Source organism: Mustelus asterias, chromosome 4, assembly GCF_964213995.1.
Source record: "Mustelus asterias chromosome 4, sMusAst1.hap1.1, whole genome shotgun sequence".
Taxonomy (NCBI): domain Eukaryota; kingdom Metazoa; phylum Chordata; class Chondrichthyes; order Carcharhiniformes; family Triakidae; genus Mustelus; species Mustelus asterias.
The window spans coordinates 87,381,065-87,398,634 of record NC_135804.1 but is presented as its reverse complement, the minus strand read 5'-3'; the positions used below and the strand labels follow the sequence as shown (position 1 = coordinate 87,398,634).

The following is a 17,570-nucleotide window of genomic DNA, read 5'->3' as shown; positions in this document are numbered from 1 at the left end:
TCAGCCAAGTGGCCTCCTTCTATGCGAGAGGATTCGATAATTCAATGTTTCTTATATGGCTTTGGTTAATGAATGAACTCTTCACAGTTACTGGTGTAGAAGGAAGCCATCCAGCCCATCGAGCTTGCACTGGCAACAATCCCACCCAGGCCCCATCCCTGTAACCCCATGTATTTACCCTGCTAATCTCCTGACATTAAAGGGCAATTTAGCATGGCCAATCAACCTAACATCTTTGGATTGTGGGAGGAAACTGGAGCACCCGGAGGAAACCCACACAGACACAGAGAGAACGTGCAGACTCAACACAGACAGTCACCCAAGGCCAGATTCGAATCTAGGTCCCTGGCACTATGAGGCAGCAGTGCTAACCACTGCACCACCGTGCCGCCCAAATTATAGTGTGAACTCCTAAGTGGCTTAACACAGTCCTTAGCCTAATGGGTATCAGTGCTGGGATTTAGAAACCAACTGTGACTCTAGTAAATTAAACAAGTTGAGGATGGTGATTAAAATTTACACAGCATTTGTTCACTCACTTCTAGTTATTAACACTTTCAGCATCTTGTACATACACACATTTGCTGTTAAGTAACACTCAAGAGAGGGTATGAGAAAAGAGTGGCAACTAACAAAAAAGGAATGCAAAAGTCTTCTGTAGGCATATAAATAGTAAAAAGGTAGTAAAACATGAATAGGACCAATCTGGGACCACAAAGGGATTTACACATAGGGCGGAATTTTACCGGCACGTCCGCCCGAGGTTCGTACGATCCCGCCCGAGACCAATGGAGAATGCTGTTCTCCGAGCCTCACCTGCCCCCGGAATTGGGACGGGCGTGCCGGTAAAATTCCGGCCATAGAGTCAGAGGATACAGTTAACGCACTAAATTACTTTACATCTGTCTTTACCAAGGAAGAAGCTGCTACCAATGTCAGAATGAAAGAGAGAGTAATTTAAACACTGGATGGGCTAAACATTGATAAAAAGGAGGCATTGGAAAGGCTGGTTGCAATTAAAAGTTGATAAGTTACCAGGACTGGATGCGATGCATCTGGTGATGATGAGAGAAGTAAAACTGGATATTGCAGAGGCAATGGCCATAATCTTCCAATCCTCCTTGAATACTGGGGTGGTGCCAGAGGACTAGAGAATTGCAAACATCCTTGTTCAAAAAAAAAGGTTCGAGGATATAAGCAAAGCAACTGCAGGCCCACCAGTTTAGCTCCAATGGTAGGAATGCTTTTCAAAATAATCCAGGACAAAATTGCATAAATGTGGATTAATTAAGCAAAGCCAACATGGATTTGTTAAAGACAACTTGTGTTTCACAAATTGAATTGATTTTTTTAATGAGGTAGCAGAGAGGGTTGATGAGGGTAATAAGTTTATTTATTAGTGTCACAAGTAGGCTTACAACACTGCATTGAAGTTACTTGAAAATCCCCTAGTCGCCACACTCCGGCACCTGTTTGAGTGCACTCACCTGATGAAGGGGCAGCGCTCCGAAAGCTAGTGGCTTGTGCTACCAAATAAACCTGTTGGATTTTAATCTGGTGTTGTGAGACTTCTTACAGTATCATTAAAGTCCATGGAATAAAAGGGGCAGTGGCAGCATGGACACAAAGTTGGGTGAGTGGCAGGAAACAAGGAGTGGTAGTGAATGTTTTTCTCGCACTGGAGTTGGGGACTAGGATCACTGCTTTTCTTGATCTACTCAATGACCTAAACTTGGGTGTATAGGGCACAATTTCAAAATTGGCAGATGGCACAAAACCTGGAAGTACTGTAAGGAGAATAGTGATAGACTATGAAAGGACATAGGCTGGAATGGGCAGACTTGTGGCAGATGAAATTTAATGCAGAGAAGTGTGAAGCAATGTATTTTTGAAGGAAGAATGAGGAGAGGCATTACAACATAAAGGGCACCATTCTAAAGTGCATGCAGGAGCAGAGGAACTGCATATGTCTGTGTACAAATCATTGAAGGTGGCAAGGAGAATGTTGATTAATAAAGGATACAGGATCCTTAGTTCTTGAGTAATGGAAGAGAGAATAAAAGAAAGGAAGTTGTGGTGAACCTTTATAGACGATTCAACCTCAACTGGGGTATTGTGTCCAATTTTGGGCACTGCATCTTAGATAGGATGTGAAGGCATTAGAGAGGGTACAGAAAATGTTTATGTGAATTGTTCCAGGGCTAAGGAATGTCAGGTAAGTGTATAGATTGAGAAACCAGAGAAGAGAAGAGGAGATTTGACAGAGTTATTCAAAATCATGAGGGGTCTGGATAGTATAGATAGGTAAACTGTTCCCATTGGCAGATGCATTGAGCTTTGAGGGGATGCCAATTTAAGATGATGGTAAAAGAACCAAGGAAGGAATGTAGAAAAACATTCACGGAGTGCGTGGTTAGGATCTGGAATGCACTGCCTGTGAGCGTGGTGGAAGCAGATTCAATCGTAGCTTTCAAAAGGAAATTAGATAATTATCTCAAGGCAAAAAAGTTGGAGGACAATGGGGAAAGGGCAGGGACATGGGCCTAGCTGAGCTGCTCTTGCAGAGATATGAGACCACTGGATACAATGGGCCAAATGGTCGACGTTAATAAAAGCAAAATATAGCAGATGCTGGAAATCTGAAATAAAAGAGAAAATTCTGGGGAAAAGCAGCAGGTCCGGCAGCATCTGGTGGGAGGGAGAGACAGAGTCGTTTCAAGTCTGTACGACTCTTACCCATAGCTAAAGAGGGAGAGAAATGTGATGATTTTATATCATTAGAGAGCGAGTGGAGCAGATGGAGCAAAATAGGTCAGTGATAGGTGCGAGCTAGGAGAGATTTGACGAAGATGTCATCCCACAAGACAAAGTATTAGTGGTAGTATTATAAACTAAAAAAGGTGCTGATAGTGGCATAAAGGTAAGATAGCAGAATGTGTTAATAGCGAATGACCTCCTTCTTTGATGTAACAATTCAATGATTCTATGATCATCACAACCCTGACTAGAGTTTAGCCATCATTTACGTGGAGTACCAACCTGTGTTTCTTCCTTACTGTCTTCAAAAACACTAAATGTGCTGAAGGATTTGTGGCTCCTTCCCAGAAATGATTGGGAACAAGGGCTTTTGACATTATATGGAGGGCAGAGCCAATTTCAAAATGAGGCAGATTGGCCTTCTGCTACTAGACTCCCCACTGCGACAGGAGCTCAAGCATTGCAACCTGACCTCAGGCTGGTTCAGGGCTTAAGTAAAAACAGAAAATACGGCATAAGCCCAGCAGGTCTGACAGCATCTGTGGAAAGAGAAACAAAGTTAATGGGCGGAATTCTCCAGCCGCGTTGGTCTAAAAGCTGGAAATTCCTGCCTGATTGTCAATGAGCCTTCAGATTGTCCGCAACCCACCAGCTACAATTACAGTGGCGGGAGAATTCCAGTCAATGTGTTGAGTCCAAATGAACCTTCTATGGAACTCAGGGCAGGTTTGATGATGACAGAGAGTAAGTCTGTTTACAGACAGGTTAAGGGGATAAGCAGTAGTGTAATTAGCGATGCAGCGTGTCACTGTTAAAGCTTTCTTGTCTCCAAATCACGAGATTGTGAGTTCAAATGCCATTTTAGAATTTGAGTGCATAATCCTGAATTACACATCAATGTAGTGCTCAGGGATTGCGACACTGTCAGAGGAGCAGGTTGGTTACGGTCTGTAGATTTACTGGCTCATTACTACTGGCAATTGTCTTGGTTTCACATCCCTTTTAATAAATAAATTGGGTTACCATGGCATGCATAGAATCCTAACTGCAGCTTTAAGATTGAATTTTTTGGAGTAAGTGCTATGCAATTTACTTTGGGGGGTTGTTCTCTCTCTAAAGTAAACCAGTGCCATAACATTAAAAATTGTTTTCTACAATATTTCAAATATAATTACAAACTCTATGAAAATACTGACATTTCTCAATGTATAAATGTTACCCCACTGGAGACCAGTGTTATGACTAATTGATTATCCAACCCCAGTCTAATTCTAAATCAATGTTGAGTTAATGGATCTCAGTCAATTTTCTCAGATCTGTGAAAGGGAGAACGGGCTTCCTGTTACTAGCTTCTACCCAATGCCCTCTGGAAAAAAGTCAGTAAGTGCATACATCAGGTAAAGAAAGCATTTGGACTTGGTTGAAATACCCAGCATAAATAAAGCTCACACATAATGACTATTTGCATGAAGTGTCAAAGAGCTATTGGCATCTATGGAATTGTCCCTAGCATAAATCAACTAAACCTAGCAAACAATCTGAGTAATGAGAATGCCGAAAGGTAGAGGTTGTTCTAGCTAAGGGCTCACCTATCCTCATCTGATACCTACACAACCATATTTTCCAGCAGGGCTCCCTTGGGGTAAACCCTGGCTGATTTTCTTCTTTATAACCAAGGGGTACTGATGTCACTTGAAGTATCCCAGGCCTCAGATAACTTACCGTAAATCAGAAAGCAAAGCAGCCTAGTCTATGTGGCTTGGAACTACACCAGGCACTGATTTTACCATCAGCCAACTATAAGTACATTGAAACATAGAAACATAGAAGATAGGAGCAGGAAGAGGCCATTCGGCCCTTTGAACCTGCTCTGCCATTCATCACGATCATGGCTGATCATCCAAGTCAATAACCTAATCCTGCTTTCTCCTCATAATCTTTGGTCCCATTCACCCCATGTGCTATATCTAGTCACCTCTTGAATACATTCAATGTTTTGGCATCAACTACTTCCTGTGGTAATGAATTCCACAGGCTCACCACTCTTTGGGTGAAGAAATGTCTCCTCATCTCCATCCCAGATAGTCTATCCTGTATCCTCAGACTGTGACCCCTGGTTCCGGACACCCCCACCATCGGGGACATGCTTCCTGATCTACCTGCACATGAAGACACTTTGGGATGCATATTATGATGGGAAATAGATGGCTACCCACCCCCGGATGCAAAGTTAGCATGGAGCTGACTTGCTGAACATCAAACCACCCCACAGTCATAACACGGGACCTGTTGGGCCAAAGGAGTTGCTGGCTAATGAGAATGACTGGCAGCTCCTGTAGTCCAAGGACGCATTAGTGGACAGTGCTGTGACTGCAACCAGGCCCAAGAGGAAAGCGCCATGATCCCAGAACAAGTCCAAGATATTGAGCAGGGAGGGTTTTAGCAGTTTGGGGAGAGTGGTCAAGCAGGTTCATAAAATCCCTAATAGAAACCCTACAGTGCAGAAGGAGGCCATTCAGCCCATTGAGACTGAACCAACTCTCTGACAGAGTATCTTGCCCAGGCCGACCACCCCACTCTATCCCATGGCTAATCCATTTAACCTACACATCTTGGAACACTAAGGGGCAATTTAGCATGGCCAATCCACCTAACTTGCACATCTCTGGATTGTGGGAGGAAACTGGAGCACCCAGAGGAATCTCACGCTGACACGGGGAGAACGTACAAACTCCACACAGTCACCCAAGGCCGGAATTGAACCCAGGTCCCTGGCGCTGTGAGGCAGCGGTGTTAACCTTTGGGATGGTGAGTTTTGGCAAGCAGGTGGGCAGAAAGAAAGGGATAGGTCCTATCTTACGGGGGTTTTGGGGTGGCACGGTGGCACAGTTGTTAGTACTGCTGCATCACAGTGCTAGGGACCCAGATTCAATTCCTGGCATGGGTCATTATCTGTGTGGAGTTTGCACATTCTCCCTGTGTCTACATGGGCTTCCTCTGGGTGCTCTGGTTTCCTCCCAGAGTCCAAGGATGTGCAAGTTAGGTGGATTTGCCATGATAAATTGTCCATTAGCGTCAGGGGAATTAATAGGGTCCATATACGGGGTTATGGGGATGGGGCCTGGGTGGGATCGTTGTCGGAGCAGGCTCAATGGGCCAGTGGCCTCCTTCTACACTATGGGGATTCTGTGATTCCCTGCAATGTGTAAAGGGCGGCCCCCCAAATATAGTACCCCCCCCCTTCCCTCCCATCCTCTTAAAAGGTATTTTCTAAACACCCAATTGCTCGTGCCAACTGCGTTATAGCATGGGCAGCATATTAGTGGGGTCAATTGGCTTGTTTACAAGCTCAACTGATCCTTGAATAGTTATTGAAGTATGGTGGATGGGCTGTGATTTTGGTGCATGCACATCTAAGGTGTTATAAGTATGAGCTCCAGTGTGGGCAGAAAGGTTGAGGGTAGGCACCCAGCCTGTTTTACATGCCCCATCGGCAAAAATACCAGCTTGGGTATGTAAAATACAGCCACTTGTAACAGCTGGTCCAATTTCCAAACAGTCACCAAGACCTTGTTGAGGCAGCCAGTATCTATCTGAGTGGCTGATTTGAAAAAGAAGCATTAATTAACAACTCGTTCCTACATCTCTGCCTTACCCTGAGGCTCAGACATTCTGAGTATATTAATATAACATAATTGTGACTTAAGATGAGCTGTAATAATCATTAGCTGTTCCAAACTAAATCAACCTGGCAATCATTAACAATTTAACAAAAAGGCAACCTGTCAGAGAGAATACATCTTAATTACAGGGAAGAGATACTTGACAGTTCCATGAATACAGTTTTTTGTAGGAAAATAAAGCCTTTGCTAGTACTCTCATCAGAAAAAGCTCGATTACACAGACCGGCTTGAGCAGAAGGATTTCACATGGGAAAGCAAATGTTTTCAAAGGATTTGGAACAACTTACATGTATTTAGAATTGCATAGTATTTTACTGTCACTTCAATCACAGCAAAGTCTCCTCCATAATATTGTGCATTATGCAAGTTAACATTCATCCACGAAATGCATAATTCTCATCATGGGAATGTCCAGCTCGTATAGCCAATATCAGTAGTACCTATTCAATTGTGCCTTACCCATGCCCAGGAAATTATGATCCACTGTCTCTATGGTGGCATGGCGGCATAGTGGTTAGCACTGCTGCTTCACAGCACCAAGGACCCAGGTTTAATTCCTGGTTTGGGTCACTGACTGTGTGGAGTCTGCCCATTCTCCCTGTGTCTCTGTGGGTTTCCTCTGGGTGCTCTGGTTTCCTCCCACAGTCCAAAAGACATGCTGGTTAGGTGCATTGGCCATGCTTATTTCTCCCTCAGTGTACCAAACAGGTGCCAGAGTGTGGTGATTAGGGGAATTTCACAATAACTTAATTGCAGTGTTAATGTAAGCCTACTTGTGACGCTAATAAATAAACTTTAAACTGTTTAAAATAAGCACCTGTTTGTGAAACAAGGGCTCCATCCTGTCAACCTTACATATTTGGAAGTAACTGCAAGACTTTTGTTACCTCTTCAAGAACCTTACAACCTAAGTACCAGCAAACCATAGCCTGAAGTCACCATGGCCAGTAAAGTATATATGTTTATTAAAACTTAAAAAAAATCATATTCATTGCTGCCCAATTGTAATGCAAAGCTGAATGATTCCCAGTTTTCCTTTTTCCGGAGGTAGAAAGCAGGAATCTTGCACCTTGTTGTCTGCCGTGCTGACCTTGTAGAGGGGAAATGCTTTTTATAATGAGTTCAATGTCTTCAAGGTTAGAAGTATTGTGTGCTGTTCTGTTTGGCCGTTTCCCTTTCATAATGGATAAATTAGGCAAAGAAATTTAAATAGAAAGCATATTGTTTTTACTAAAGGCTCCACATGGAAGGAACTGAGCTGCCAGAAAATAAATAATACACTTTGCCACAGCTGGAGATCTCTCTCCTGATGTATCAGACATGATGATAAAGTGGGGTCTTTAGTATTAGCAATCAATGGGCCAAGTGTCCTTAACTATCCTAAGATTCTGTTCGAATGAAATATACCACAATTGGTCTCTCAGGTAAAGTGTTCCATTGATTACAACCAGACTTAGTCATAGGAAAATTCCAGGAAATTGCCAACAGTGAAGGAATAGCTTGTCACTCATGTAACTATTTGGGAATTCCTCATGGATTGTCCAAATCAGCTGCCAGAACTTGATCAGAAGTTCAAAGGAAACCCTTTCTGTGTGACATATCCAGATTTTTTACCTAAATTATGCCAGGGGAGTGGGAGAACCCCCAAGGAAATTTATGGTGCATATTTTCTAGAACCTTAAAGTTGACTTCCAAAACACATTCGGTCACAATAGATGCTGCTTCCTTTTCCAATTTGAAATAGATCAAGAAAACATGCATTACAAAGCTTTTAAAATCTCCATTAACATTATTTGGTGATAATCTCGTTTCAATCTGTGCTTTGCCACACGAAAAGAACTTCTATTAACTTGAGGCATGAAAAGAATAACCATATTGTCTTGCATCAGTTCTATAACTAGAACTGGATGATGCAATGAAGTAGGCACGCCTTTCATCTTGGAAACCACACTTAAAATCCAGCCCAGAATGATGGAATTAAAAGCTCTCTTTTCTGTTGCCATTCCAATTCTCAGTCGGCCTGTCAGAAAACAGATCTCAATTCTGAATAATTGTCAATATTTAATTTGGCTCGGCGGTAATATTTTTTTGCTTCTGACTCAGAAGTTGTGAGTTGGAAGACGGCTCTGGGGACTTGAGCACAGACTCTGGACTGACACACTCCAATGCTGTAATGAATGAGTTCTGCATTATTGCAGGCAGTGTCCAGGATTCTTTGACTTCATCCATGGCTAGGATTCTCCAGTCCCGCTGCTGTGAATGGAGATTTGGTGGAGCGCCAAATTCTCCATTCTCGCTGGCAGTGGAGGTGGGGCATAAGACTTTGGAGAATTCAGGCCAGTATCTTTTGGATGTGAAAGGGAAGTCCTGTCTGCTATTCAGGAGGATGTAAAAGATCCCATGCTTTTACTTAAATAAGAGTGAGGAAGTTCTCTTGGCGTTCTGGTCAACATTTGTCTCTAAACTAAAACCACCAAAAACAAATTAACTGGACTTATCTTCTTGTCTTTGGGATCTTACTGCATGGAAATTGGATGCTGGCTTTCCTGCAGTGATGATATTTCAAAACATTCGTTAGCTATCATATACTGTGAAGCATCCTGAGGACATGAAAGATTCATTGGGACCTTCTGCCCCCTCCCTTGCAAAATATCGTAGACATCAGTGGGTTATGAGTGCGGCCACGAAACATTTTGTTGACCATTTTCCACATGCACAGTTGCCTCATTCTGTTAATTTCCATCCATGTGGTTCTTTTCCTACCAGTATAACTAAAGGGATACGCACATAAAGAAAGGGCAAGTGAAGTGAGGAGCATACTGACTGTGCACAACATTGACTGTCAGAGCTGTGTGCTCCCTCTGCATCCAAAGTGTGAATATTTTTTTTGTTTTTACCATTTGAAACCAATAGTTCTATTAATATATAAATGATGAAGCATTTTCTTTAACTTGTTATGAAATATTCGGCATGTATTAAATGTATTCAGTCTTATACATGGTTAGCAAACGTGCCCGATTTCAATCTTGTGGCCCACTGATATGAAGGAGAGCCACTCATGAGGCCCATTTCCTAGACTAGGTTGCCCATCACTGACATATTCTGTTATCATGTGAATGTCTTTTAATGTTTAAGATGATGAGAGTCCAAAATACGGAGCATGAGAACTACAATTTTCCATCTGTAGCGCACAAAGCAAATGAAATAAAACACAATAGTTTTCCATCTGGGATCTTTTCTTCCCCATTGGACATCTTAAAAACAGATACAAAAACAGAAAATGCAGGAAAATCTCAGCAGGTCTGAGAGCATCTGCGTAGAGAGAATAGAGCCAACATTTCGAGTCTGGGGGCGGTATTTTACCATTTTTGTCTAAGTGCTGGGCGGACTTGAAACTGGGAGAGTTTCAGACCCATCTTTTGGGAGTGTTTTTAGGCCCCGCCCCCATACACACTCTGCCTTCAAAATTCTGAGCGCGCCTGTTGCTCAGTGCAAAGGCCAGTGGGCAGAGCTTAATGCATCCAAAAGCCTACAGCGGGAGGAAGTGCGCATGTGCAAGCCCCTGATGCTGCAAATACGCATTAGCAGTGACAGGGGTCTGACAGACAAAGAGAGAGCTGTCAAGCCCCTGCTACTGCAGGCAGCCTGAAGCAGCTCCCCCCTTGCAATTGCAGGGGCCCGTGGCCATAGCTGCAGCCCCTGCAACGCCCCCGCCACCCAGTCCAATTGCGGACTCCCCTCTCCCACCGATCGCAGACCTGCCGCCCTTCCCCACCAATCACAGCCCCGCTGCCCTCCCCCCCACCGATCGCTGCAGAGTGGCAGCAGGCCCCCTCTTCCTCCCTCCTCCCACCAATCGCTGCAGAGTGGCAAAGGCCCCCTTCACCATTAGTCCCACCCCCCACTGGCTTCTCCACCCACTGGCCCCTCACCCACTGGCCCCTCCCCCATGAGCCCCACCACCTGGCACTGCCCCAAGGGCATTGCCCAGGTGCCCAGTGTGCATTGCCCAGGTGCCAGGGTGGCACTGCCATTCTGGCACTTCCAAGGGGCACCCACCCTTGCCTTTGGCCTCCCCAGGGGGCCTCAATGGCCTCCGGTTCCCCCAGCAAGGCCAAGTCGAATGCTCCCCATTCATAGTAGAATCCTAGCCTGGATGTCTATGCAGACGCTATGATGTGGAGATGCCGACGTTGGACTGGGGTGGGCACAGTAAGTAGTCTCACAACACCAGGTTAAAGTCCAACAGGTTTATTTGGTAGCACAAGCTTTCAGAACAGATGCTGACAGACCTGCTGAGATTTTCCAGCATTTTCTGTTTTTATTTCAGATTCCAGCATCCACAGTATTTGGCGCTTATCTCAAAATCCGAAGTTGCTGTTACCAGAGAGACTAAAAGAAGTTGAAATCATTGGTCAACCCAAATAGTAATTTTGTTACTCCAAATATTGTGCTTGTAATTAACATGATTTAACGAGGCTTACACATGCCAGTCTTACAATGGCAGAAAACTGGAGAAAAATGTTTGATTCTCTTCATAATTAATCAGCTATCTAAATAAATAAAGTAAAGTTTGTTTATTGGTCACAAGTAAAGCTTACATTAACACTGCAATGAAGTTACTGTGAAATTCCCCTAGTCACCACACTCCGGCGCCTGTTCGGGTCAATGCACCTAACCAGTAAAGTTTATTTATTAGTCACAAGTAAGGCTTACATTAACACCCCAATGAAGTTACTGTGAAAATCCCCAAATAACTTTCAAATAAGGAATTTCTGAGAGACAATTTAATTAGTGAATTGTGCTCATGGAGAATTAAACAATCGATCAATTTTCATTAAAAATTAATTTTGCCTCATGTGGTCTCAGCATACGTAATGCCAGAGGAACAATTTTACACGGTTTCTTTGCTTTTGAATCCTTGAGATAGAAGTTTATGTGCAGAATTAAATTGCGGCTCCGCATTGACTGAACATGTGTGGTTGAGTTATCACTCCTAAATCTTTACAGCATTCCCATGATTAGTTTAACACCATTTATTATGTTTGATATTCACCCATTTGGAATTGTAATCTATTATTATAGGGTTTTAAAAGGGAATAATTATAGAAGCGTTGAACTAGGACTAGTCTCTGAATGAGGGAATAGAAAATTATTTAGTTTAAAGGAAAAAGGTTTACCTCGCACAGCCCCGGCCATTTCAACCTTGACTTATCTAAAACTGATCCCACTTTGTCCTGCAATATTCTCCTGGCTTTGTGGTTTTCTCTGATTTCAATTTTTAATCTAATTTTCCTTTAAAAGATCCAATAGACCTGCTTTCACCATTGCCCATTGCAAAACATTCCCAGCTCCAATAATTTCCTGTGTAAAGCCATTTCTCTGTACCTGTTACTACCTTCATGATCATTTTAAATGTATGCGGCCTTTGGTAAAGGTTTATGATGGTTAAAGATATACAAAATATCAACAATTCAAATCCAGACCCTGCCACAATTTGGGGATTTTCACAGTAACTTCATTGGGGTGTTAATGTAAGCCTTACTTGTGACTAATAAATAAACTTTACTTTACTGGTTAGGTGCATTGACCCGAACAGGCGCCGGAGTGTGGTGACTCGGGGAATTTCACAGTAACTTCATTGCAGTGTTAATGTAAGCCTTACTTGTGACTAATAAACAAACTTTACTTTAATGTAAGCCTACTTGTGACACCAATAAATAAACTTTAAACTTTAAAGAAATACCCGTTATTTGTAGATTGTCTTTTTTGCGTGATTTTTAATGAATAACTTTTGCATTCTGATTCGTCGCAAAAAAAAAGCAATTTCTGCATTTGCTTTGAAAGGTTGGATTCTCCCCTCACTGTTTGAAGGTGTTTAAGAGCTAAAGCCATGATTACAGGTTACACGTTATCTACATTGTGTTTGAAACAAATCTTGACATTCACTTAAAATTTTGTTGGTTGAAGTGCATTCCAGGCACTTCAAACAGTAATGAAAGGACACAGAGAGAACATATGAGTAAGAGATTGAGTTACAGCAATCTTACATAATATGTCATTTTTTGTGTGTTCAAGCATGCCACAAAATAATTAAAGGGACAGGCTGCTTTTTTATGCTCTCTGACCTCAAGTTCATGCTTATCAAATGTAGGTTCTTCATTAATTCTCTTATGTATTCCAAGCCTCTAGGCATACAATTTCTAGGTGTGTAGTTTCTGTATGAGTGGCAACCTTGTAAAATAATGAATTGTACCGTGGTGGTCAATAGTTAAATAATTCAATTTAAAAGCCCATTTCTAGACACCTTTCAAATGAATGACAGGCAAAAGCTTTTCATTGATTTAGCCATGTGTTTATGGCAATATATGGTTTACTTTTGCATCCAGCCACCTGATTTTCCTCCGTCTCTTGAACATAATTTACAAGCACAGGAAAAGCAGTCAAGAGTTGATTTTATCAGAATACAAAGCCCAATTTTTTAACCTTGCACTGTAAATTACCCTTGGCAATTTGTCAATTTTAAGTATTTTTTTATATACAAGACATACAATGAAACTGGGAGAGAGACTTTACAAATTCACTTCAGAATAACATCTAGTGCCAGGACACAAGCTATTTTGTGGCTATTAATTTACTAGGGATAAATGTTGTAGGAAAAGAGTGAAGCAAAATGGTAGTCACAACCAAAAAAGGTTTAACGGCAAGTGTGCACTATACAAAATTTACAATAACGTATTGATAATGCCTCCCTATCTCTTAAGCTAAAAGAATTGTAAACAAGGTGACTAACTTCATTGCAGTGTTAATGTAAGCTTGCGTGCAACACTAATAAATAAACTTTAAAACTTAGCACTCAAAATGGGAGAATGTCAAATTCCTGGCATAAAACTGGATTCAGCTGCTTTCAGATTCAATAGTGACAAACAACTCAGTTGACAACATTCTCAAATGTGATTCAGGAAACTAGAGATCAGATCCCACTCCATCATCTCAGTACATAACCCTGATTGACATAACACTGCAGAACTGAGGAGTGTCATATTAATCTTATCGCAGTAAATGGGATATTAAACTAACATCCTGTCTGCTGCGTCTGGTGGCTCAAATGGATAACAGTTTAATTGATAATATTCAATCGGTAGGGAGTTATTCAGGTGCCTAGGCCAATATTCCGCTCAAAATTGATCTGCGTCTACTCAAATAATCTCAGATCCAATATTCTGGGTGTTTTTCATTCCATGGTTTAACTTATTTTATTGATGATCACTTTAAAGTCATACCTAAGGCTGGTTGGAAGTACTGGACACATTGGTGCATGAATATTCAGCACTTTTCTACGACATTCCCCTGTCCATTATTACAATGGACACATTAACTCACTTAATATGATTGGACTAAGGCCAACAGTGAAGTAGAAGACAGGAATGTCACACAAATGTGCTAAACATTCATTTGCCAATGTCATCAGCAGTAATTCCAACCTTATGATTGTAAAAAGAGAGTGATAGTGGTAAAGCATTTGCTAAATATATGTTTGATATCCCAAGTATATTAATTAAATTAGTGTGCACTCATGTATCAAAGGCAGAAGTTGGCAGTAATGCCAGGCAGGAATGTTTGCTAAATGGATAATCTAGTAGAGGGTGTAAGGGGCACCGAAGTCATGAATCATGACATTTAAGCAGAAAAATAAAATACCTTGAGCAACATTTTTCAATGCAGTTTCAAAACCTGCCTTCTATGCCTGCAGCTATTACAACCTGTAAAATAAAAGTCATGTTTTTGAACATATCAGCCACATTCTCCGACCTCGCCCGCACCTGGGATTCTCCTGTCCCACTGCAGTGAACAGAGATTTGGCTAAGGGCCAAATTCTCCATTCTCGCTGGCAGCGGCGGCAGGGTGTGAATGGCTGGTGAATTCCACCCAGCATTTAGTCTACCTAGGTTTTGTAACAACTGGAAATAGTTCTATAGATCATGATAAACGGCTTTTACCGATCAGAGCCACAGATGAATATAATCAAATTCAGACCTGTGAGGAAGAAAGTCATCCTGGGGACTGGGCCCTCCCGCAGGCCTGGGAGCACTGCTCAAAATCTCCCGGACATTTTTTTTGAGCAACCAACTGTGATTCCTATAAGCACCACTAGCTGCTCAGTGTCATGTGCAATTGAGTTAGAATATGTATACTCCACCTATTCACACTTGAATTTTGTTTCTGAGGTTCAGATTTATATATTTAAACAGCCTTATGCTTGTTTCAGGCATGTGGGCTGCTCATCCCATTTTATAATTCATCAGCTGGACATGGGAAGGCAAAGGAATGGCTGAGGTACCCTCTAATTTTCAACAGTGGGGTGCCCATTTCTTCAAACACAACACAGGCACTGGTGTATTCAATTTCTCCTCTATTTAGTCTCGTAAACTCCATCTGTTTGCAGACACATATTAAAATTTGTTCATCATGTGGTGAGACAGCAAAGAATGGGCAACTGATCGGTGCTCCCTGTATGAAATGTGCCAAATTATGATAGAAACATAGAAACTAGACGCAGGAGTAGGCCAATCAGTCCTTCGAGCATGCTCCGCCATTCATTTTGATCATGGTTGATCATCAAATTCAATATCCTGATCTCCCCCTTCCCCCCCATATCCCTTGATCCCTCTAGCCCCAAGAGCTATATCTAATTTCTTCTTGAAATCATACAATGTTTTGGCCTCAACTACTTTCTGTGGTAGGGAATTCCACAAATTCACCACTCTCTGGGTGAAGAAATTTCTCCTCACCTCTGTCCTAAAAGGTTTACCCCTTATCCTCAAACTATGACCCCTAGTTCTGGACTTCCCCACCATCAGAAACGTTCTTTCTGATTCTACCCTGTCTGTGATAATTCGTTGAAGGATATTAATGCTGACCTGGAGCTTACTTGTCTAACTGGATGGCCAGTAAGGTCACTGAGCGAGAGTGGGGAGAGGAGATAATGCAGCAGTGTTTTTACAATGTTGATCCTCCATTCTCAACATTAAGGCTGTTTAGAATTCCCATTGTTTAATCCACTTGATAGCACTTTGTTCATGCCAGGTTTTTGTCAGTTTTGATCTGTTCAAAATCAGTCGTGTACTCTTTATTTTGCTCTTTCATATGGACGACCAATGTTAAATATCAACAAAAACAGTAACCTAATCCTGCCAATGAGGTGTATGGACCCTACTTTCAGTGTCTACAGTAACTGCTCATCATCTTGTTTAGCAGTGCTCCAACTAGAATTGGGCTGATTTGAATGGGTTGTAACTAAATGCATGTTATAATTTTTCTTTATTAAGGTTCAGCTCCTCGAGTCAATTGGACTGCACCTGAACTGAATATACCTGACAAGCAGTTGGTCATTGAAGTAAATGGAACAATCACTGTCACATGCAGGTGAGGTTACATTTATTTTTTTACCAGAAGGTGATATGTTTGGACTTGAGGAAGACGGGGCATTGTAGAGTCAATGGGGAACACTTCCCTGCCAACTCCAACAGGCCCGCTGCCATTTCACATCTAATGAACATTGATTGGCAAAAGATGGGGAGTGAAGTTAAATGGCATGGGTCCCAGAGAGCAGAGGGTAGGCAACGTCAGTGAGGTCACTGGGAGGGTGGGGCAATTTAAGGGAATGGCCAAAAGTGATGGGAGGTCCAGAGGTTTCCAGACCCTGAAGGAGGTCAACCCCAAACCCCCCTTCCCCACCTTGGAAGTAGCTCTGGTAATTTTTCTGCTCTCCCCACCCCACCCCAATCTGTGATTCACCCGCCAGCCTAAGATTTGAAGCTGGATGGGAAAAGCCCTTCAAATGATTATTAATCAGTTACTTAAGCACCTTAATTGGAGTTAGTGGGGCTTCCTTTTTGAGGTCCTGCCAGTCTCACCATAGTACTGCTTCCAGCTGGGGGCAGGCAGGATCCTGGTACAGATCCAATCCATGCAATTTCATGCTCTCCACTGTGCCCCCACACATCAAGATCTGCTGGGATAGTGTAAAATCCTGATCATGGTTAATTTCTTGTCTCTTATCCACTTTCTTTCTTTACAGAGCATTATGCTTCCAATTCACATTCCAGAATTTCCATTGGTGATTTTACATTATTGATTGACTAATGCATCAAAATAGCTTAGGTCATCAGATTTATCATTGTGTTACATCCTAGCTTATATTACTACTAGACAAGTCAGGTTCCAGTGGGGAACCTGGTGTCAGAGATCCTAACATTGTTTTGAAACCATGGAGGAAAGCTAGAAATAAAAATCTTAGAAGTCTACTCATGAACTTTTAACACAACGAATAAAACATTTATTGAAAATGAAAAATGCACTATATTACACCAGACAAAAAGGTTGGAAAGATCTCAATACAAGAACAGGAAAATTATTCAGATATTCACTATTCCTTCACTCTAGTTATATCTCCTGGTAGTTAGACAAGATAAAACTATTTACCATAACATCTTGTACTTGAATATTCAAGATGAGTGCACGTGACTTAACAGGTGAACTCTCCAAAGCAAATGACAGACGCAACCTAAGCAGATTCCATGGATTCCTCAATAACCCAGCCAGGTATTCATCACACTGTGAGCCAAATAATCTCATTGAAATTCTCATGAGTGTCTCCAATCTCCATGTCTGAAAAATAAGTCTCGGAGTTCTCTACAAAAGTCACTCGAACCCAGGCAGCTTCAACATGGAACTGCCTCCAGGATTTCAATCTTGCCTTCTGAGATTCCTTTGCCCTGGATCTTTGAGTGCACTCAAGATCCGTTCATCATGTGGCCAAACAGTTATCAACCTGTAGATTCTTCCAACGTGCCTGATGGCAGGCGTTAAGATCAGGAGAATTTCCTGGTCAGCCATTTTGCAAAAACAAACAGCAAACCACTACAATACTTTACCAAGCAGAATCATGGATCAATCCAGCCCCACCTTATCTTTACTAAGCCCATTGAGTTTTGAACCCATTGATTGTGTTCACTTCAACTTGTTCAAGTCTCTTTGTTTCTTTGTCATGCTCATTTTGAATGGAATGAATTTGAGCTATTTGCAATCATGATTAAAGCCTTTTTCCCCATTATGTTCCCCTCATCA

At 42.0% G+C, this 17,570-nt stretch overlaps 1 protein-coding gene across 2 annotated transcripts in view; it reads left to right on the top strand.

Annotated features, from left to right (window-relative positions):
• The window catches only part of kdrl (kinase insert domain receptor like), a 509,442-nt gene that overhangs the window by 15,640 nt on the left and 476,232 nt on the right, over positions 1 to 17,570 (top strand). For both annotated transcript variants that reach the window (XR_013497644.1, XM_078211338.1), the window contains exon 2: positions 15,770 to 15,866. Coding sequence is in view for 1 of the 2 variants with exons in the window: in XM_078211338.1 (XP_078067464.1) it covers positions 15,770 to 15,866 (97 nt within the window). In the remaining variant the exon portion in view is untranslated. The remainder of the gene's footprint in view (positions 1 to 15,769; positions 15,867 to 17,570) is intronic.